The 23573-nt window shown below is 47.9% G+C and overlaps 1 protein-coding gene across 1 annotated transcript in view; it reads right to left on the bottom strand.

The window, feature by feature from the left end:
* Nucleotides 1-23573, bottom strand: part of Tead1 (TEA domain transcription factor 1) — a 225281-nt gene that overhangs the window by 8164 nt on the left and 193544 nt on the right. The window contains 2 exon segments of the mRNA XM_051149248.1: nucleotides 720-860; nucleotides 16608-16781. Coding sequence (XP_051005205.1) covers nucleotides 720-860; nucleotides 16608-16781 — 315 coding nt within the window.

Here is a 23573-nt window from a genome sequence, read left to right as displayed (position 1 = left end):
GCTACAGTCTTGCCACAGGCAAGTTAGGCTCCTGGATTGAGACTCCAGGACTGCTGCAAACAAAACCTCAATCTTCAGGCAGTGGGGGTAGGGTGGGCAGCACAGAAGCAACTAACCCTGATAAGACAAGGTTAGTTCCTTTGTAGAAGGAAGAGGGCATGAAATATGCAAGGTGAATGTGGATATTTCCTAACACAGGGTGAGTTTTCCTAACACAGTTGAGTTTCTTTGTTTTGAGACAGGGATTCTAGTAAAGTAGCCCAGGCCGGCCTGGAGCGTGGGAGTCTCATGCCTCAGACTCCCAAGTGCTGGGACTTCAGGCACGAGCCAACATTCCCTGCTGAAATTTAAGCTAAAAACAGCTTTATAAAAATAAAATAAAATAAAATAAAATAAAATAAATCAATCAATCAATCAAACTCAAGCTCAAGGTGCCAGATCTTAAAAGGAGGGTACCAATGAGCTGCAGCCACCTTGGCCATCATCCCAACCCAGAGGTCCTTCCAGACTCCGCCAGGGGCCTCTCACCAAGGAGACCAGTACTGGCCAGCTGGGCAGGGCGTCCCTCAGAGAAGGCTAGCACAGAGCACCCTGTCTGCCCTCTGGTGTTATCAATCACTTTCACCTTCCCGCTGTAACATGGAAAAGGTACAAGCAGTGGAGAAAGGAAGGCGACAGGTCACCCAGAGGATATTTCTCAGCTGCAGAGGCCCACTTACCTCTACTTTTTCTACTACTTGTTTCCCAAAGGAGCACACTTTGGTGGAGCAGGTGACGGTCATGTTTTCAGAGCTCTCGTACTGACTGCTCACCCCATAAAAGGCCCCGGCGTCGTCTTGGATATTGCAGTTTAAGTCCGCCTGTTGGAAGGAAGTAGGGGCAGGTTATCTTCTCATCCTAGGATCACCGGTGGCAAAGAACAGAGTAAGCCATCGAGCAGCTACGCATGGGAAAGAGAGCGATGCCTTTCGACAGACTCCCCCTTGATGGGAAGCCACTTCCCTCCCAGGCAGCGCAGGGACTTGCCCCATAGCCAAGGATGAGCATCAACTCCAATCTCCACCTCCTAAGTGCTTACAGGAATGCGCTGCCATACCTGGTTCCCAGCCAGGCCTCCTGCACGCTAGGTAAGCACTCTAGCAACTGAGCCCTGCGGGGGTGCACATTTGGGAAAGTCCTCCCTTGAGGGGACCGACTACGAGTGTGCACTGACTGCCTTGCTATCGGTATTGGAACAGGACTACACCCTTGTAATGAAAACTCTACAAGTTCCTAAAATGTACAGAAAGCAGGGCATGAATCGACTGGGTACTCTGCCAATCTTGTGAGGCTTAAAAGAACAGGCCGCTGCAGCTGACTCATCACTGCCACAAATGTGCTTACCACATCCAGAGGGTTAAGACTTCCTACTCATGAGCACCCCACAAAGATGCTAAAACCACAGCTACTCACCTAACACTTTTTTTTTTTTTTTTGAGACAGGGTTTCTCTGTCTAGCCTTGGCTGTCCCTTTGTAGACCAGGCTGGCCTCAAACCCACAAGGATCCACCTGCCTCTGCCTCTTTAGTGCTGGGACTAAAGGCGTGCGCCACTGAGGCCAACATAACACATTCTCATGAATGGCCTACTATGTAAGGCTCATGCTAGACATGACAGCACCTAGCTACAACCCAATGTGGGAGACAAGTCCAGAGGAGTGGCTCTGCCGACAGGGAGTGTCACACTAAGGGATGATGGGAGGTCATAGGTTAGTTAGGACCAGCACATGCAGAGGTAATGGAGGCCTGGAGTGCTTCTTCCCAGCTCTAGTCCTCATGCATGAACTGAAGCCACCAGGAGAAACAGGCTTATAGCTGTGGACGGCTAAATACAAAGGGGAGGTTGCCTCTTGGAGAAAGGGCAGACCTGAAACTTCCCAGAGGCCGCCCTGGTCTACAAAGTGAGTTCAGGACAGCCAAGGCTACAAAAAGAAACCCTGTCTCAGAAAACCAAAAAAATAAAAATAAAAAGGAGTAAATGTAAGCCAGACATGGCAGCACATGCCTATAATTCCATCACTGAGGGGACAGAGGCAGCCTGAACCACATAGTAAGTTTCAAGCTAACTAAGGCTACACGGTAAGATCATGTCTTGGAAGGAAGGAAGGAAGGAAAGAAGGAAGGAAGGAAGGAAGGAAGGAAGGAAGGAAGGAAGGAAAGAAAGAAATCGCAACAACAAAGTGGGTAATTATGTGCTGAAAAGGGAATGTAAACCAACCTAGTCCTTTGGGGTTCTTCTGAGAGACACAGTGAAGGAAGCAAGCAGGTGTTTTAGACTGAGGCGGGGAGGGAACTCAGGAGATGAAGCATGGCTGGGAGGAGAGGCTGGGGAGCTAACCGGGCGGTAATGGAAGGAAACTGTAACAAACTGTTGACCTCGTTACTCAAAACACTCACAATAACTTGTCACATTCTGAAAAGACCAACCAATTCAGAATGGCAGCCATGGTCTGACATCAGCCAGGCTGATGACAGTGTTCCGTGTTCACCCTTCCATCCCTATGAGCCTAGGGGAAGCTGCTGTCCCTGGGGGCCACAAACCTAGATTCCTAACAGGGTGGGTTGGGTGCTCCATTTCTTTACTCCCAGTATTAGCTGGCACTCTGTATCTCTATTGGAAACATCAAACTCTAAAAGAGAGAAGGTAGGATGGAAGTGGCAGGGCCTGCCCTAACACCCTCACCATCACTAAGGCACTGCCCTTCACTTACAAATCTGTTAAAGGAAACCAATGAACGAGGTTGTACCCGAGGCTCAAGCTGCAGCTGTGGCAGGCTCAGACGCTTCCAGGTTGTTACACACTTAACTCCAGAAAGAAAACCAAAACTATAATGCACTCATGTGTGTTGCTTAAGGCTAATGACAAAGGCTATGTATATTCTAAAGCATTTAAGTGCTACGTATAAAAAAAAAACCCTCCAATTTATGATTTCCTTAATGAGGAATTAGACAAGCATCTGGGGGAGGTGCCTTTTACCAGTAGAATTACTTAGAACTGTGCACACATGATAATAATAAAAAGAAGACTTTTTGGATTTTGTTTGTTTCAAGACAGGGTTCGTTGGACTCGCTTTGTAGAACAGGCTGGCCTCGAACTCACAGAGATCTGCCTGCCTCTGCCTCCCGAGAGTGCTGGGATTAAAGGCATGTGCCACATACACCTAGATCAAGAAGACCTTTAAAACAACACAAAACAAAAAAACGGTTTTCGGCATTGTCTATCAATTTGCTACAGACAAGCAACACTCTTAGCTTAAGCCTGCACCAGATCAGGCTCGTTTCTATGTTGCCCTGGGTCATGCTCTGTGTCACTGCTGTATCGTCTGACCATCCAGACAATGCTGATCAACTTCCACTTGGAGTACATGATCTACCATCATACTGATCCTCAAAAATGAAGTTACTGGTCCGGTGTGGTGGCACAGCCCTGTAATCCCAGCTCCTCGGAGGCCAAAGCCAGAGGACTGCAGCAAGTTTGAGGCTACCTTGGTCTACAAGTCAATTCAAGGCTGGCCAGGACTACATAATTAGACCCAGTATCCCCAGGGTGAAGGGGAAAAAAGGTTATTATGGGTCTGGAGGGGCCAGGCAGTGGTGGTGCATGCCTTTACTCCTAGCACTCGGGAGGCAGATCTCCATGTGAGTTCAAGGCCAGCATTGTCTACACGGAGAGTTCCACAACAACCAAGGCTACACAGAGAAACCTTCTCTCAAAACAAAAAACAAAAACAAAACAAAAAGTCTGGTAGCAATGTTTGGCAGCTAACGGCTAAAGCATCAGTTGCTTTTCTGGAGACTTACCACTCTCTGTAACTTCAGATCTAAGGAATCTGATGCCCTGTTTTTGCCTCCTTGAGTACCAGGGTACTCATGCAGCACACCGGTAAATTCCACAAGAGTAGATCGCAGGCAAAACACCCAGACACATACATGAGCGAATGAGCGAATGAGAGAGAAGGGAAGAAAACCTGAAGGTGCCGGGACTCAAGTTTAGTTGGCAGAGTGCTCACACAACACACACGTGACCGTGGTTCAATCCCTAGCAGCTCAAAAACTGGGCACTCGGGAGGTGGAGCCAAGAATGGGAAGTTCAAGGTCATCCTCAGTTACACAGTGTGTCTGAGGTCAGTCCGAGATGTGTGTGATGCCATCTCAAACAAAGCAAAACAAACTCCAACAAGTGGCCCCGTATTCTGATTACCCTGGTGTTTTGTGACATTTTATTTGTGACGTTCAGCCATATGCTTTTGCACGGTTCACCCACCTTTGTTACTTTAGCATGGAGAGGTTCTGCATCTATCTTATTTTTCCTTTGTCTTACATACTGAGAAGGTAGCTTCAAATTGACGATGTATATATTTCAGAGTTTCGATTTTGAAAGGTTTCCCCAAGTGAGTGGCAAATACCCCATTTGCAGGCGATATCACAACTGTTTTACAAAAACTCTCCTTGCACATGAAAAACAATCATGCAGTCACCAACTGTATCACAGATGCTCTTTAGGAATGTTCTAGAAGTACTAACATGAAAGATAGTTACCCATCAGCTGATGGCACTAGAACCATTCTAGAAAGAAATGCAGTCAACTAACTCCCCGAGAGCAAGACAACATAAGAAAGCGCAAGCAACAAAGGAGACAGCTAAAATATGAGCATGGGGCTCACGGAAACTAGCTACCCGCCCTGTTGACTTCCCCACAACCAAAACCACCTAACTCCTGGGATTCTGAAGGCAAGAAAATAAAGAAAAATTATGCTGCTGTTGGGGGCGGGGAGGAGGTGTTCAAACTGTTCCTGCCGGGTTTCTACCTAACCACGAAAGTATTTTCTGAAAGCAAATAAACACAAAAATACAAGAAACAGCGAAAGGCAACCCATCCTCTTGCTGCATGCCAGACTCAAACCACAGCCTGTACCCTGGTTAGTTGAAGAGGCTGACTGTGGAGTGGGCTCTGAAAAGGGAGGGACGGGCAGCCCAAGGAGGCAGCCCTTCTGAGAGACCCACTCAGTTGCCCTAAGGATGAATGAACTTCATTCAGAGTTCAACTATTTGTCCTCCACGCAGAAACCCAGTTTCTTCAGAAGCACTGCAGAATGCAGCCAATAGTCTCATTAGCTCCTTTTCTGTCCCATGGGCTTCTTACCGCTGCTGCCACAAACTGTGGTCTTAGTCAGGGTTTCTACTGCTGCAATGGAACACCATGACTAGGAAGCAAGTTGAGGGGAAAAGGGTTTTTATTCAGCTCACATTTCTACCTTGCTTGTCATCCCCAAAGGAAATCAGGACAGGAACTCGAACAGTGAAGGAACCTAGAGGCACGAGCTGATGCAGAGGCCACGGAAGGGTGCTGCTTACTGGCTTGCTCAGCCTGCTTTGTTATAGAACCCAGGATCAGGGATGGCTCCACCCACAATGGGCTGGGCCCTGCCCCATTGATCACTAATTGAGAAAATGCCTTACAGCTGGATCTCACGGAGGCATCTCCTCAACTAAGGCAACTTCCTCTCTGATGACTCTAGCTTGTTTCAAGTTGACATAAAACCAGCCAGTACAAACTGCCACAGATTTAGAGGCTTAAAACAACATTAACTGATCTTGACTCCGGGTGGTCAGAAATCCTACTGCGTCTCACCAGGCTAAAAACCAAGATGTGAATCAGCAAGGCTGTCTCTTGTTGGGAGACTTTGGAGGAAATCTGCTTCTTAGCCTCTTTTAGCATCTAGGGACACCCAAACCCCTCCTCTGTATCTTGTTTCCATTTTTTTTTTTAATTTAAGTTTAATTTATGTGTGTTGGTGTGAGGGTGTCAGATCTTGGAGTTACAGACAGTTGTGAGCTGCCATGTGGGTGCTGGGAATTGAACCCGGGTCCTTTGGAAGAGCAGGCTCTTAACCACTGAGCCATCTCTCCAGCCCCCTTGTTTACATTTCTTATCTCTCTGGGTCTGAGTCCCTTCTCCATCTCTCCTTCCCCATCATTACTCTGGAATCAGTTGGAAAGTGTAAGCTATCCTTCCACATGAACCTTAGCCCCACTGTGCCTCGCTGGGCAGCATGGCACAGCCACAGACCTCACAGATACAAGCATGGCACTCCCCGGGGCATCAGGACTGCCTAGCACAAGTGCTGACAAGCCAGATCCATTAAGAGCTCTCTGGCCTACCATTCTCATTGGGCAGGGTCAAGGACCTGGCTAAGGGAATGCCTTTCAGGAAGATGCTCCTAGGGAAGTAGGTTCACTCCAAGCCATACTAAAGAGAAAGGAGTGATAATTAGTGCTTTAATGAGACAATATGGACTGGGACCACAACTATAGGGCTCCATAAGCCTGCCCCCTTTCCTGAATTACTCAGAAAAAGCTTAATCTTTCTTTCTCTTTTTTCTTCTTCTGTTCTAAGCATGCCTCCTTGGGTACCCTGGTCTTCCTTTCTTCCATATGCTTTCTGCAAAAGCCACTCACAAGCCACGAGGTTACCTCTCCGCCAGCCGCGTGACTGACTTTGGGTTAATTCAAACGGCTCGCCTCTCTCCTCTCCATTCCCAGCTCCGAGCAGTGCTGAGATTCGCAGTTTATTAATGAGAAGAAGAACTCCAAGAGGGGACCCCGATTTACCCTTGGACTCAAACTGCAAGTCTAATTTTCCTTAAGCCTCCCCCTGGTGTTAGATTCCCTCTCTCTAGTCCAGATAGTCTGGACGCTGCTTCACCTGTCATGGCCTCGTCTCTGACATCTGAACAATGGCACGGACAGCAGGGCCTCATATTTCCCTTCTTTACCAGTGGAGATAACATCAACCACAGCTGCTGTGGTGGCGTGAGGAACTGGCGCAGACCAATGCACCTGCAAGCTGCGCATGTGCAACGGCGGCTGGTAAGAAGCACCACCATTACTCCTTCTAACTCCACAAGTGAAACAGTGACCAGGACAGAGCCTCAAGGCCCCAAGCTTAGCTTCATCCTGTGAATGGCAGGCTGGCTTGTCTCAGATGAGCAAAGCAGGATGCTTTTCTGACTTGCGAGTCTCATGACAAATCTGACACATGAGGTGTAACTACTCAGACAGGTACAAACCCACCACTCTGCACACAGGCAAGGATAGAGATGACAGAATTCCCTCTGGAAACAAACAAACAAACAAACAGAGGTGGGGTGGAGAGAGGGAGAGGGAGAGAAAGACTGATTTGCAGGCAAGCTCTGGAAAGCAGGGTGGGGGCAAAGGCACTTTAATCCCAGAACTCAGGGAGGCAGAGGAGATGGATCTCTGTGAGTTCAAGGCCAGCCAGCCTGGTTACAAAGTGAGTGCAGGGCAGCCAAGGCTACACAGAGAAACCCTGTCTTGGGGGTGGGGTGTGGTGGGGTGTGGTGGGGTGGGGTGGGGGAAAGGAAGCTGGAGAGATGGCTCAGCAGTTAAGAGTACTGGCCACTCTTCCAGAGGTCCTGAGTTCGAGTCCCAGTACCCACATGGTGGCTCACCGCCATCTATAATGTGATCTGATGCCTTCTTCTGGCCTGCAGGTGTATGTGTTGATATTACACTCACATATATAAAATAAATAAATACATCTTTTTTTAAAAAAGCCAAAATACAAAAAGACCACCAAAAAGTACCCCTGAGGCTGGGGATGTGACCCAGTTGGGACAGTGCCTGACTACTATGCATGGGGATTTGGGTTCAATCATCAGCACTCATAAACCAGGCACGCTGGCACATGTCTGTAATCTACACACGAGACACAGACACGAGGATCCGGAGTTCAAGGCTGGCCTTTGCTACATGAGTCTCATTAAGGCATGGTTTCTCGTCATGGTCCTCTTATTTAATAGGCCTACTTATTCAAGGCTGTTGTTGGATTTCATGGTGCGTGCATGCGTGTTTGTGTGTGTGCGCGGCTTTTGGGTAAGCATTAAGATGCAATTACAAGAAAGAGAGAAAGAAAGAAAGAAAGAAAGAAAGAAAGAAAGAAAGAAAGAAAGAAAGAGCCTAGTCCATGTGTGTGGGATCCAGACCCTGAAGAAAGGACAGGACCAAGAACAGAGCAACTGTCCCTGCAAAGCCCCTCTGGAGAGCTGGCTGCAGGGGAAGGGGCAGCAGGAGATGACGGCCCATGCTGCCAATGAAGGCTGGGAGCTGGCAGCCCCCAGAGCAAAGATGCTTGGCTGTGTTGCAGGTTGATGAGGCAAAGCTTGCTGTAGGGGTGGGAGAGAAGCCGTAGGTAAGGACATGGAGACACAGGAGCAGCTGTGGATGGGGCACTCCCTTCCTACTGATCTCCTTTCAGTCTTCAGTGTGCAGAATGGCTGGGCAGGAATTACACAGTTGCAAGAAAACCATCCAGGACAGCCCTTGACAAGAGCCAGCGGTAACAGACGCTGATGCGCTGATGGATGGGCTGTTTTCAAACCACCACTTTGAATCTCTCCTCTGCATCCTCTCTGAGCCGTGATCAAAGGACCAAGATTTCAAATTGTGAAACAATTTCTCCCAATGGCAGCATCTGGCTGCTTGGCAGGCGGCACCGGGAGCTGGGCCGTGCTGTGGGCGGCTGTCCAGGCCTGCCACATGGTGAGGCTAGGCCAGGCAAGGCACGCCTTGCTGGCTTTGCAGCTGCTCCCACAGGCGCCAAAGGACAATTGCTTTGCACAGGGCGAAAGGGCCCTGAGAGACTGGGCCTGGCTGGGGCTGGGGCTGGGGCTGGGGGGTGGGTGGGGGGGTTGGGAGTAGGTCTGGAGAAAGCTGGCAACCCCAGAGCCCTCCCAGCCTGCTTCATTTGCATGCATCTGCACCTTGGCCCAGACCCCTGAAGTGATGCTGGACACCTCTCCAGTTAGTTAGACAGCCTGCCTCAGCGGACCAGGAAGGAGCTGAGGGCAGGGCAGTGCAGGCCCATTCACCAGGGCCATTGTGCCCATGGCCAACACAAGTGAAGCAGAGGCCACTCTCTGGCCACAGCTGTTTTAAATAAGAATAACAGGAATAAACTCCGCCAGCTCAGCTCTTCAAGTTACTTCCCGCTAATTATGGCATATATTTACATCCACAAAATAGACGATTTTTAAAACCACCACCAGGGTTCCTTTATTGTGCAGATTGCACACCCCTATTTGAATTTCATAAACATTTAGTACTTCAAAGAATCTTAAAAGCTTGCTCTAATTACAATAAGCCTGGTTTGAAAAGGCTGTCTGTTTGCATTGCAAATGTCCCACCAATACCAGCATTCATTTACAAAAATGCAATTAATATCAGCCACACAACTCCAGGTAAGGACCACAGCAGACTAGAGACTGGGGCTGCTCAGGCCAGTGCCTTCCAACTGAGTCAGGCAATGAGCTCTGAGTGCCCAGGGAGGGCAGCTGAACCCCGGTTCATCAGGTGTGCTGTTTTCCCAGGAAATGGGACTGTTTTCTGAACTCGAGTTTCCACACATGAAATGTCTTTCTTAAATAAACAACAACCACCAGGCAACCAACCACACACAGTGAAGTCACAATTATATGTGAATATGCTACAGGCCACCCGGGGAAATCCATATGGCAGGTAAGCATCACACAGTACTTTGGTCCTCAAAGTGTTCCAACAATCTCATGGATACTTGCGCTGGAATTCAACTTTAACTGGGAAGCCTTCAGCCTTAGTTATTAACCCAGTAATGCTATTAATGCTAATGAGTCATCTTTACTTAAAAGAACAAACATTAAAACTTACCTTCAAATTCTGACTGCTATAAGAAAACGTTATAAGCCACTGGGGTGGGGGTGTACTGCACAGCTGTGGAGTGGGGATACACATTTACACACAATCGTGGTTTTTGTTTTTGTTTTTGTAGTAAAAACACTGTACCTATGCACCATCCTCAAAGACCTGGCTGAGAGCTAACTGGGCCAAAATTTGTCTCACAGTTTAGACTGTATCCCTGTGTCTGCTTGAACTACTTGTAACTAACTTGTATTCCTTTCAAGAGATTTTAATCTTTATCATTTTTTAACTGTGTATCTGTGTGCCTGTGTACACGAGTGCAGGTGTCCTGGGAAGCCAGAGGTGTCTGACTCCAAGGAGCTGGAGTTACAGGTGGTTGTGCACCACCCCGTTTGAGTGCTGGCATCTGACCTCTGGTCCTCTGGGAAAGCAGCATGTAACTGTTAACGGACCAAGCCTTCTCTCTAGGGAGACAGGGCCGATAATGGATCTCCCTCAACACCACAACAGATTGGAGGGTTCCTCTGTGACTGAGAGTGTAAACTCAGTGGGTGAGTGCCTGCTTAGCTTACACAAGGCTTTGGAACTACAAACAAGAACAAAAACCAAAACAAGTGTGGGAAGGGCAGTGTCACTGTGTGTCCCTTCCCAGCACCCCCCGCCCCCATCCCATTCTGTTCAGTGGCAGCTCTCCTAGGACAGCAGCAATGTTTAAACAGCCACACACAGGAACGGCTGCAACCCGTCCCTGCCCTGCGTTTTGCCAGCAAACACTAAGCCCAGTGACCCAGGAGAGAAAACTGTTGAAGACTGGCCCAGTGTGGTCAAGGCAACTCCCAAAGGAAGAGATCCTGTGTGGATTCTCCAGGCTAGACCATGCCAGATAACCTTTTCTCAGGCTCATAAAATTCTCTCCTATCTGTGGAATTAGTAAATTAACCTGGCCTTTCTAATTCCTTTTTAAAAGTGGTTATGCAGGCTTGGTGATGCACAGCTTTCATCCAAGCCCTTGGGAGGCAGGGGAAGGCAGATCTTTGTGAGTTCAAGGCCAGCCTGATCCACACAGTGGACAGCCAAGGTTACATGTGTAGCCAAGGCTACACAGAGAAACCCTGTCTCAGGAAAAACAAAACCAACAACAACAACAACAACAACAACAACAACAACAACAACAAAGAAAGCCAAAAATCAAAACAAAACCACAATATAGGGAAGGCAAGCCAGGCATAGTGACACACACGTTTAATCCCAGCACTCAGGAGGCAGAGGCAATCAGATTTCTATGAGTTCGAGGCCAGCATGGTCTGCAAAGTGAGTCCAGGACAGCCAGGGCTCTGTTACACAGAGAAACCCTGGCTCGGGAAAAGAAAGAAAGAGAAGGAAGGGGTGGGGAGTGGGGGTAAAGGGACTGCAATTTCAGGGATTTGGCATCTCCACACAGACATACCTGCAGGTAAACCGCCAATCACATAAAATAAAAATAAATCATTAAAAAAAGAATGTAGAGTAATAAATATCTTAGTTTCTAACTAAGATATATATATGTAATATATAGTTACATATAACTATATACTAACTACTTATAATGATTCAGAAGGAAAACAAATTAAGTGCACATTAGAAAACTTTATGCCTAGTGCAAAGATGTATATCTGTACAGCTACAAGTTTTTTAAAAAGATCTATTGCATTTTAGAGTGAGCATGATGACTCACGCCTTTAATCCCTGCACTTGAGAGGCAGAGGCAGGGGCCTACACAGTGAGTTCCAGACCAGCTAGCCAGGTAATACCTCCCTCTCAAAAAGAGAAAAGATTTTATTTTTATGTGTGTATATGCATATGCATGCAGATTTGTGTGTGTGTGTGTGTGTGTGTGTGTGTGTGTGTGTGTGTGTGTGTGTGTGCGCGCGCGCACACATTCACACCCATGCACGTGCTCTCCTAGGCCAGAATGGGGTGTCAGATGCCCTGGTGCTCGAGTTACAAAAGGTTGTGAGCCACCTGCTGTAGGTGCTGGGACTTAAACCCTGGTCCTCTGTAAGAGCAGCAGTTTCTCTTAGCAGCTGAGCCATCTCTCCAGCCCCCAGCTACAATGTTTCATTACTTCCTCGTTGTCATGCTAAACCTTATTATGAATACTTTGGAGCAGTGAGGTAAAAACAGACAGCTTTCTTTACAATCGTTTTTTCTAATCTTGACACTCCTGAGCCCTGTCAGGACTAAAAGTAGGAATCTGAGATCCTTTCAGAGATACTAGCCTCACCTGCATTCCTTAAAAATCACCTCATTTGGCTTCACTGCTGCCCAGCCCAGCCAGCACCTCCTAAGCTCTGCGTACGTCTACCACTGGCTCTGTTTGTGGGTCTGTGAAATGGCAGCACAGGTATTTTTCGCCCCATAGGAAACACCTTGGGTTGTCCTGCCTCACTGAACACTCTGAAAATGGAATTTCAACAGCAATCAAATGAGCAAATCAAGAGTCCTCCTGATTTGAGAAAGAGGCAAAAGAGAGACCGGCTGGGCACCGGGTCTCTGCTGTAATTTACCGAATTCGCACTAAGAAGAAAATCTGCTGAATGAATTGCTATATAAAGGCGGCTTCAAAGGGAGCATTAAACCTTCTGAAGCATCGTCCATGGCACGCACCTGCTGATACCCAAGGATGCAGATGCTAAGAGCGCAACTCATCCTCACCAAGTCATTACAGAAGCCAGGGAGACTGCAAACTGCGGCCTGATTGAAACCGCCTCCTCTGCTGGGCTCTAGCAGCTCTGAACAAATTTCCTCGGGAAGGTCAAGGACTCCCAACAGTGGTGCTGAACGGGCCACCTTTCCTATCATATTCATGGAAGTGCTCAGTTTTAATCCTGTATATCTGAATAGAACAGATAAGTACCTGGGCTCAGAGAGCAGCTCTCTAAGTCTGCACACCATGAGGCACACACCTGCAATCTAGGCCTCCTTATGAGGAGATGTTATCAGGAGAGTCATGACCCAAGGGGCTCCTCAGGGAGGCAGCTCAGACAGTGGGGAAAGAGGCAATTTTGGAAGCAAAGCCAAAAAAAAAAAAAAAAAAAAAAAAACACCCAAATCTGTTCAAGCGCCTTCTACATCAATTCACACTCAAACAAAATGTTAATTATAAGAAATCTTATCAGTAAAACTCACTGCTGTTTAATTTAAATGTATTGAAAGTGGTTTCCTCTAATTATCTCATACTTTCTTATTAACTTGGATGAACAACCTCATTTCCTGTCTTTAACAATGTGAGTGTCAAAAAACAAACAAAACAAAACAAAACAGGCAACAACAATAAACCAATATGACTGTCCTACTTGACTCAAGGACCATTCTTAGGCTTAAAACACAGCTTTTGTTTTTCATAGTTCACACCTATTTTCTGTACTCTACATAGTTTTTACCTTATCTTACAATAGCCTAAAAAAAAAAAAAAAAGCCCTACAAATATGCTAATATACATCTTTTAAGATTTAAGCATACAAGCATACAGAGATAGATAGATAGACGTTTTTGTTTTTTGAGACAGTTTTTCCCCCTCCTGTGTAACCCTACCTGTCCTGGAACTCTCACTGTAGACCAGGCTGGTCTTGAACTCAGAGATCCACCTGTCTCTGCTTCGCCACCAGTCCCGGCTAAGCATATGTGTATGTATTTTTTAAGGTAGTAAGAGGGGTTCCCAGTGTGGTGGGCACACCTTTAATCCCAGCACTCCGGGCAGAGGTAGTCCAATCTCTGTGGGTTTGAAGCCGGCCTGGGTTACCAAGTGTAAACCAGCCTCAAAAGGTCAGCCTGGTCTACAAAGCAAGTCCAGGACAGCCAAGGCTACACCACAGGAAAACCCTGTCTCAGAAAAACAAAAAAACCTGCCTCAAAAAAAGGGGGAGGGCGTGGTGGGGTGGAAGCGCACTGCTTTACATTTGTAATAGGTTATTTAGTGATTACATTGATTTTCCTTCTGTGTGCACTGTGTCCAGGAGCCCAATGGACAAGCTCTGGTGTGGTCCCTGAACACGTAATTACTGTATTTATATTCTATATGCTTATTTATTTATTGTGTGAGTCCATCATACATGAATGACCAGAAAACAACTTTTGAGAGTCAATTCTTTCACCTTTCCACTGCATGAGTCTCTGGGATTGAATTCAGACCATCAAGCTTGGCAGTTTACACCCACTGAGCCATCCAGCAGGCCTCACCTGCTGCCATGGGACAAGGTGTCTCCCTGCCTGAATGCTCCCTAAACAGCGCTGCCCAGGAACCCCCTGTATCTGCCTCCCTGACACTGGAATTACAAGTGCATGCCACCACACGTGGCTCTCTATACGGGACCTGGACATCACACTTGCCTCCTCCACCACATTAAAATCCAGTGTCCCCAGCACAGTTCTGACTGTTACTGTGGCTACCATCAGAAATCCTTTAAGTGCTGGGCACCTGCCAAGTTTACTGAAATGGGGACAAAATCCCCAAAATTCTAGTTTTCCTTTACAAACTTAAATTTTATCTTTGGCAACATGTAACGTCTGTAGTCTTCCATGCTGGGATGGGCTCACTGTGTCCACCACCATCATGTGGTCCAGGTCCCAAGTGTGTTCAAATGCACACAGGACTTGTTGGATTGGCTTGTGCTTTCTTTTCTTTTCTTTTTTCTTTTTTTTTTTTTTGGTTTTTTGAGACAGGGTTTCTCTGTGTAGCCTTGGCCATCCTGGACTCACTTTGTAGACCAGGCTGGCCTCGAACTCACAACGATCCGCCTGCCTCTGCCTCCCGAGTGCTGGGATTGAAGGCGTGTGCCACCACGCCCGGCTCGGCTTATGCTTTCTAAAATGACAGGTGCATTGTGGGAGCGGAGCCTTGGCCTCGGGTCCTACTGTATCAGTCCTTTCTCACCGCTGTGGTTACAACACCCGACTGACTATCATCAGCAGGGTCCAGATCAAGGCACGTCACTCCTCAGTATTCTATCAGGCACAGTTTGAATCTTATCAGTCCATTAGAGGCTACTGAGGAAGGGCTGGCAGTGGAGCTCTGTGGGTGTAGAGGGCATGCTTAGCGCAGCATGCATGGAGCCCTGAGGTGCATCTTCAGCACCCCAGACAGGCAGGTGTGGGATCACATACCTACAATTCTAGCACTCAGAGGCAAAGGCAGAAGGGCCAGAAGTTATCACTGGCTACATAGCAAGTTCAAGACCAGGCTGGGATACGAAAGGACTTGTTGCACGGAAGCAGACAAGCAAGCAGGATTCTGAGGAAGCCAGTAGGTGCTCATCTTATAATGAATCCCTGAACACCCACATCCTTACAAACAGCCCCCAGCTTAGAGAAGTCGCTCATGCAGCTTTCTCAAGCTGCTCTGTTTCAATATGGCCACATCTGTCTACACCTCAACACTGATGGCTCCACGGAAGGATGGAAAAGCTGACTAGATTTAATGTGCAAATTCCTCCAAGGGATTTTCTTCCTTTAATCCATCCATTTGTTCCCACATTGGCTAGGTTTTTTTTCCCCTCCTCTAGGACACATGCTTGGTGTCAAAAAATATGGACTGCCTCAGGGTGACAAGCCCTGTGTCACATGGGAGCTAAGCTGCCTGGACAGAGGGAGGTCTACTGAGGTTGACAGATCTGATTTCAAGTTCCAGGTCCCCGGCCTCAAGCAGCTTGTCCTTTTGTCGTTCCCTAGCTGGATATCAGACAAATTCCACTTACCACATGAAATCCATGTAAAGCACTTAGCCCACTCCCAGCACACAGCAGGTGCTCAATAAACGGAAGCCACTCTGTGAATAAGGTCCCCTGGGGGCGGTCAGAGTCCAGTGGGGAGCTGCACACGCAGCCCAGTAATTATGACCCAGCATGAGAACTGATTAACCACAAAATGAAACAGGAGTAAAAGGGGGGCTGGGGGGTAACTAATGTCCTGCTTCAGTGAGGGAGGAGCTGGCTTGGTGACAGAAGAGGGAAAGAGGCTGGATTCTGGATCGGGATGAGGATGTGTAGGTACACAGAAGGGACACGGAGGCCCTAAGGGGCCTACACAAGCCAGCAGGAAAGCACCTCAGGAGAGGACACTGAGGGCCTTGAATGACGCATTAAAGGACATAAACACCTGACACGTCTTCTCTGGGCACTCGGGCTCTCTCAGTGCTAGCTAGCGCTTTGTCTTCTGTGCTTGGCCCCCGGCACCCACACATCCTACCTATGCCGGTACAGCCTGGTCAGCAAAGGGGCGAAGGGACACAGAGCTTCTGCAGATGCTAACATCCGCAAGTCCAAGCACTGAGGATTTCTTTCTTTCTTTCCCTCTCTCTCTCTCTTTTTTTTTTTGGTGTGTACAGGCCGGAGGACATCCTCAAGGGTGGTTCGTCAGGTGTCAAATCCACCTTGGCTACTTTGGCTGGCCAGGGAAGCATGGAGACCCTCTTGTCTGTGCCTCCACAGCACTGGGGTGACAGACGCGTGTGCGCTTCTTGACGAGTGTGGGAAATCACACTCAGATCCTTGTGCTGGACTGGCCAGCATTTCCTAACTGAGCCATCTCCCCAGCCCAGGAAAGACGCCATCACTGCAAATCACTGTATAACCTCCCTGATATTTAGAAAACCTTCAAGCACACAACTCTACCTCCTCCTGACTCCAGGTCCTGGCTCCCTCGGAAGTCACAGGTCACTTGGCTTAATGAGGTGAAAAGCAGCAAGAAGGAGCAGTGGCTCAAGTTCTGCACTGCAGCTCCATCACCTGTGAGTCATCACATAAGCCAACCCGCGACCCACCCAACCCTGTCAGTGTGAAACCACAGCCGCGCCTCGCTCACAGGAAACCAGGGAAGTCACAGCCATCGACTACTCACCCAGAATTTTACGAGGAAGAAGGCGTTTTGAGGACCCTTCCCAAACAGCTCCTTCAGGCCACCTTTCTTTTCGGGAAATTTGTCATATATCTGACGGATGTCCACGGATTCGAGCAACGGGTCACTGTAAGAATGGTTGGCATGCCCGATGTGCACGAAGAGGTGTTTGTTGTACTGCAAGAAATCATCGGAGACATTCCCATTAGAAACTTATTTATGGGGAAAAAAAACACCACAAGTTTTTCATGGAATGGGGACCTGTGTGAACTGAGAACGAGCAGGAAGCTTGGAGAAAAAAAAAACCGTTAGAACACCGAGGAAAACGACCCTTGTCCCCAGGCAAGGTCACATACTTTCCCAAATGCCTAAGGAAAGCCTCTCAGAGTGTTAACTACTAAACCAAGAAATAATTCTATTATCCGGCTTCATCTGGCGCACTCTTTGCAGCTCCTTATCACAGAATAAACCTTCTATGGCTACAACATTACCCATAATGCGCCTCTAACGCCAGCTTTCCAAAAGTAGGGGCGTGGGCAAGGCAGTCTGGTTGACGGCACCCCCTTCCTTCCAGGAGAGTAGGCTGAACCTCTGGGCCACCAGCCACCTTAGGGACACATGTAAAACTTGTGTGAAGGGCTGACCAACACAGCTGAGTGCAGAGTTAGGGCTGCAAGGGAAGAATCTCCAAGACAAACAGGGATAGTGAGAAAAAAAACTGGAAATAAGGAAAGACATTTACTCTCAAAACTCCTTCTTTCCTTGCTTCTTTATAGAACCTTATTTGGTTTGTCTATTAGTTTTTGAAATGGAGGTCTTACTATGCAGCCCAGGCTAGCCCACAGTTTGACATGTAGACCAGGCTGAACACACATAAATCCACCTGCCTCTGCCTCTAAGTACTGGGATGAAACGTGTTGTCACCACACCTGGCTTAAGACCTTGTATAGGGTACACAAAGGAGTGTGCGCTAACCCTCGGCAACTATTTAAACATCATCAATGCCTGGACCCCACTCTCACTAAACTAGAATCTCTGGGAACTTATGACAAGCGCAGGTCATTTTAAAAGTTCTTTGATGAGATCCAATGTTTAGCTTGAGCATGAAGCTACTGTCTAGAAACTCGGTATCAGACACCTAAGGCCTGCATTTCCCACCCAGTGGCATGGCCCAGAGTGTCCCCAAGAGCAGGGGCTTTACCAGGAGAACTCAAGACATCACAAGCAACACTGCACCTCCACTTCTTCACACAGCACGGCCACCCTCCCCGCCCTCCCCCCACCAACAAGGTTTAAGCCGATTTTACCAAGTCTGACCCTGAGTTGGACTATCACAGCAGTAGACAAACTTGACAAACTCTCTACAAGTTGCCCCCAGTGGTTCACAATGTATGGTTCAGACAAAACCCCATGTCCGAGGGATGCGACCTGTGGCAGTGGCCTGGCCTCCTTAGTGTCCAAAGTGGCAGCAATGGTGGAATGACTCTCACAGGGTTGTCAGAGGGCTTAAAGGACACGGCACTTCAGAGCTTGTCACAGATCCTAGAGCCATCGGAACGCAAGCACTGGAATGCTAGCTGCTGTCACTTTTAAATGAAATAAGATTCACAGTGAATACTTGCACATTTAAAGTACTACCATAAAGGAACATAAAGGAAGCATTCTGGGGCTATGAACTCCAGGGAGAGCTGGCTGCTATCCAACTGAAGAACTAACTCTGGCCACGACGCTGACAAGGACAACGGGCATCTCATCTGATGCCAGCATCCCATGCATGCAGACTGTGACTAGATGTGTCTTTAGTCTTTAGTATGGCCAAACCCGCTTAGGCTACTCCTGAGCCATACCTTTCTCAGAGCTTCCGAGATTAGTGGATTGCCGGTGAGATGAAAATAAGACCCTATAGAAAGAACTCTTACATACACCCAGCACAGGAACCAGATCCGGGCAGCTTTGAGGTCAAACTGAGAACTGATAGGCCTCTATAGAAGAAGAAGAGTGGAGCCAGGCGTGGTGGCGCACGCCTTTAATCCCAGCACTCGGGAGGCAGAGGCAGGCGGATCGCTGTGAGTTCGAGGCCAGCCTGGTCTACAAAGTGAGTCCAGGATGGCCAAGGCTACACAGAGAAACCCTGTCTCGAAAAACCAAAGAAAGAAAAAAAGAAAGAAAGAAAAGAAAAAGAAAAAGAAGAGTGAGCCTATGCCTAAAGGCCTACGAAAGGTTCAAGGCAAAGCCCCTGTGCTAGGAAGATGAAGTCATGGGAAGAACACAAGGCCATCACACTGGCTTTTCATTTTTACTTATTTTTATGTGTATGGGTGTTTCCTTGCGTGTATGTCTATGTGCCACATGTGTGCCTGGTGCCCACAGAGGCCAAAACAGGAGATCAGGGCCCATGGAACTGAAGTCACTACAGATGGTTTTAAGCTGTCATGTGGGTGCTGGGAACCAAACCCAGGTCCTCAGCAGGAGCAGCGGAGGTGCTTATCCTCTGAGCCGTCTCCCCACACTCAAGACCATCTTCTCAGTGAAAAGAAAACAAAGGCAAGAGGAAGTTATGAGGTAGAGTGAAGGTTAAGGAAGCGCTAGTCTCGAGCTTGCAGCTAGCTCCCTAGCCCCCCAAGTCAGACAGGTCCCATTTCTGCCACGTGTAGGCAAGGAGTCATGGAAGAGAGCAGGGTCCTGGGGACGCAGGAACTGAATGCAGATGTCCCGCTCGAGCTCCCAGCTCTGGTCTCACCCTGGGCCAGAGGCTAGGGAAACTTGACGTCTTCTTGCTCTTGGCACCAAGATGTCCCCTTGTCAAGAGATCGGGTGAATTTCACCACACTCCAATGGAGGCTAAGAAGGGTCGCCATGCTGCAAAACCCTGTCCTTTGAGCCCAAATGCCATCACTGTCTTCTTGAGAGCAGCTGAGATTGCCTCCTGGACACCTTCAAGGTCCAGCCTGTTGAGGCTCCCTCAGGAAAGAGGGAGTGTGAAGACCATCAGAATCCTTCCTACTCAGTATGTAACTTTCCCTGACTGTACAATGCTTTGGTGGTGGGTTGTCTCAGGAACCCCCAAGAGTAGACAGAATGTGGAAGGCTAATTGAAGGGGGAACCCAGTTTATGCAGCTATGGGACAGTTGCCATTGATACTACGGAAAGCCTCCTTCTTTCTTTCTTTCTTTTTTTTTTTTTTTTCTTCTTTCTTTTCTTTCTTTCACAGGCAGGAGGCTGGAGTAATAGACTACCACCACTGCACTGTAAGCAACTTTCACTCATGCTCTGTGAGTGAGCCAGTGGACTGATTCACTGCTTCCCAAGTCGGACCTGAATGGAATCTTTACTTGCTTTCTGCTTTTTCTTTTTTTTTTTTTTGGCTCTTTGAGACAGGGTTTCTCTGTGTAGACTTGGCTGTCCTGGACTCGCTTTGTAGACCAGGCTGGCCTCGAACTCACAGCAATCCGCCTGCCTCTGCCTCCCGAGTGCTGGGATTAAAGGCATCCACCACCATGCCCAGCTACTTTGTTGATGCCTAATTTGGGGTCAGGAGAGGTTTGTTTTCATCTCCCCAAGACAGGTTCATACAACAAACTGAAAACCATGGTGCCGACTAAACACAAAGGAGGAGGCCTCTGAGCTCCCTGTGCACCCTGGCAGTGTGGAGCCTGCATGACAGAGACCTCCAAGATGCGAGGTGGCTATTATAGGCAGATGGCACTTGCAATAAAGCCTGCCAGACACAGAGCAGTCAATAAACTAGCTGTTAAGATCACAAATGGTCTGGGTCATGGATATTCACTCCATCCTGAGGTAGAAAAAAAAAAAATCCACCCCTCAAGAACTAGAAGCAAGTAGAAAAAGCTATGTAGCAGGCTGGGTTAAATGCTGGAGCAGGACCCTTACAGCCAGCTGTGCAGGGGGAGCCAAAGCTCTTGCCTGTGCAGAAGGAAGGACCAGGTCTTGTGTCCCCAGGCTGTTGTGAGACACACTTTTCTTACGTATGAGCTCAAGTCATCCTTGCTGCAGTGGGCTTTATCTTTTCCTTACAGAGGACAAAGCAGGAGGTCAGGATTACACATGGTTGCTTTTTAATTATCTATTTACTGGTATTTTATTTTATGTGCACTGGCATTTTGCCTATGTGTAGTTCTTTGAAAGGGTGTCAAATATTGGAGTTACAGACAGTTGTGAGCTCCCAAGTGGGTGCTGGGAATCGAACCTGGGTCCTCTGGAAAAGCAGTTAATGCTCTTAACCACTGAGCCATCTCTCCAGCGCCCCCCCCCCCCCCACCGGGGATACACATTGTTGGCCGAGGCCACACATTTGGGAAATAGGTCTGAAGGTAAGAATAAAATTTGGGCCTGTGGGAGCCAGGCTTCGCTCTGCACAGACACCACCACGATCTCCCAGAGCAACCACCTGTGCCCTTCCAAATGTGCAGTCAACTGCTCCTGAGTGCTGCACTGAAGAGAAGAGCTGAACAGCCCTTCCCCAAGTCCGTGAAATTAAATTAGAATTCTAGATCAACTCACAAGAGCAGTGGACTGAGCCTTCAAAGGGCTCTATTTTGAGGATGTGACCTCTGTGCCTGAGGGCCTGAAAGGGACAGACAGAGAAGCTGGAACTGTGTCTCCAATACTGCGGACTTGAAACCAAACCCTGGCCAGGGGTGTCTGCAGGCCTGATTGCTGCCAAAGAGTGACTTTGTTTCTAAGAATACAAAGGACCGAAGAAGGTGTCCTGGAGACCACAGCACGGAACAAACAGACCATGCTCTTCCCCTCAACTCAACCTGGGTAGCTCGGGAGTCCCTCTGGCCGCAAATCCAAAGGGCGAAAGGAAGAAAGCCTGACGTGGTCCTGTGTAAATGAAACAAAAACTCTCAAGACCACTGGGTGAGGTCGCAACTCTCCGCCTTCGCCCACTTTCCTGGTAAGGCAATGGGATAGGATGGAGGCTTCCAAACCATCTCTCTCTCTCTCTCTCTCTCTCTCTCTCTCTCTCTCTCTCTCTCTTCCCCCAAGAAATCCAAGAGGAGGGGCTCTCTCCCCAAAAGTGCCATACACACCCAAAAAGGTGGCAGGAAAACCCTTTCAAAAGGAAGCAGCTGGCAACAAGTGGCCCGTGCCAAGGCCTAGGACGCCAAGTCTTCAAAGCCCGACCTGCTCAGTTGAAAACAGTCATGTGTAAACACGGCAAATGGGCCGCACAGGAGAAGACACTATGCAAGCCTGAGTTAAAACACTGTGACCTATGTAAAGGGTTAAAATAGAGAACTAACTCCACAGAGCTGCCCTCTGACCTCTACACGTGTGCCACGGCCCATGACCAACAATACGCACAAACCATAAATATAAATAATCCAAAGAAAAAAATTAAGAATAAAGTTTCCTAGGCACTTAACAGCTCTAAAGAGTCCCCCAAATGCCAAGGGCAACAACAGAAATGGTACCCATTATGTATCTTCTCTGCGGATTTCAGTGGAAGGACCAACACGCCTACCACCTCCCACCCACCAGGCACTGAGCTAGGAACACTCAATCCATAAACAAACACTACAGGCTGCTTTTCCTCAGAGACTCTGCAAAAACAGAGACCCTACAGGGCAGCTCACAGTTATCACTAACTCCGGCTCCAGGCATCTGGGCTCTGAAAGGCTCTTCCGGCTCCCACACGTACCACACCTACCAAACACTTGTACAGGTAACATAAAAATAAATAAATCTAAAAACAAAACAACAAGAGACCCCCACATGTCTTCTGTGAGTCATAGTGTTTTGTTTTATTAACAAGAAGTGTGTGTGCAGAATCCAAAAATATGCATCAGGTTACCTATTTCCATGAGATAAAGTCCACATTCAAATGCAGGAGGCTTCCTTGATGTTTTTAGTAGCTACAGGATACATTTCTAACAATCGAAAGAGAAAGGGCCCATCCCAACAGGACCTGGCCAGCAATGGTCAATCAGGAGGTGGGCTATGGACTCCTGGTGAGGTGGTAGGAAGAAAAATGAGCCTGGGAGATTTCCCTATCAGAACATCCAGAGAAAGTTCTAGAGCTGTACTAGAAATGGGGTGCTGTGTGCATGCAGAACCCCTAGAAAGATATACACTTGTGTAGATAGAAAAATAAAAACCCAAACGGATGAAGGATAGAAGCAATCACACTGGGGAACACTTTATAAAAAAGAGGACAGACTTAACAGGTCACACTGTTGTATGAAAAAATAAATAAATAAAGCAACCAGTTTGTAATGTAAAGGCTAAATTTAGTACATGCTAAACAGAGAGAGCTAAATCCTGTTCTCCCATAGTAAGAAGTCAATGAGTGTTTCCCAAAAAACATGACCAGAGCCAAGAGAAAAAGCCCTGGCCTTTGAGAGTCTGAAGACCGGAGGTCCATCACACAGCGAAAGGAAAGAACTGGCTACATGTCAACACGGACACACTCACACGGAGAGACGCACACAGACACAGAGTGATAATAAGTTATAGCTAAAAAAAAATCAAAGACAAAACCAAAACAAAATCATCAAGAAGTTGTTGCAAGGGCTATACAGAGCTGTCACTAAGGGACATACAGGGTGGCAAGTGGCTGATTTCCTTATGGGCCATGAAGTTCAGTTTGCCTTAGCTTAAATAAGTAGTCCATGAAAAACTACCAAGGAACATGATGGGGGGTAAGGAATGAGGGCGAAGCAGAGAAAAAAAAAAAAAAAGAAAACAAAAGTGCAAGTTTCAGGATGTCCACTAGGCAATGACTACAAGCTCCCCGGGCTGAGGAAGTGGGCTGCACAGGAGTCGGGACGACTGTGCGCGTGTGGGACTCCCAGAAAAGGCAAATCCACTGGGGATCCGCTGCTGTGACCCTAGCCTGTCTGCAGTGCCGTCACTAGGAGCCTGAAAAGCTCAACAAGAATCCTTAGCGTCACGAACTGGGAGGTGGAGGACCACAAGCCCTTCCCCTTCCGCTCAAGTTC

This window comes from Acomys russatus, chromosome 7 (genome assembly GCF_903995435.1).
Source record: "Acomys russatus chromosome 7, mAcoRus1.1, whole genome shotgun sequence".
Classification (NCBI taxonomy): domain Eukaryota; kingdom Metazoa; phylum Chordata; class Mammalia; order Rodentia; family Muridae; genus Acomys; species Acomys russatus.
Note: the sequence above shows the minus strand (reverse complement) of the source record. Positions and strands in the feature narration are given on the sequence as shown.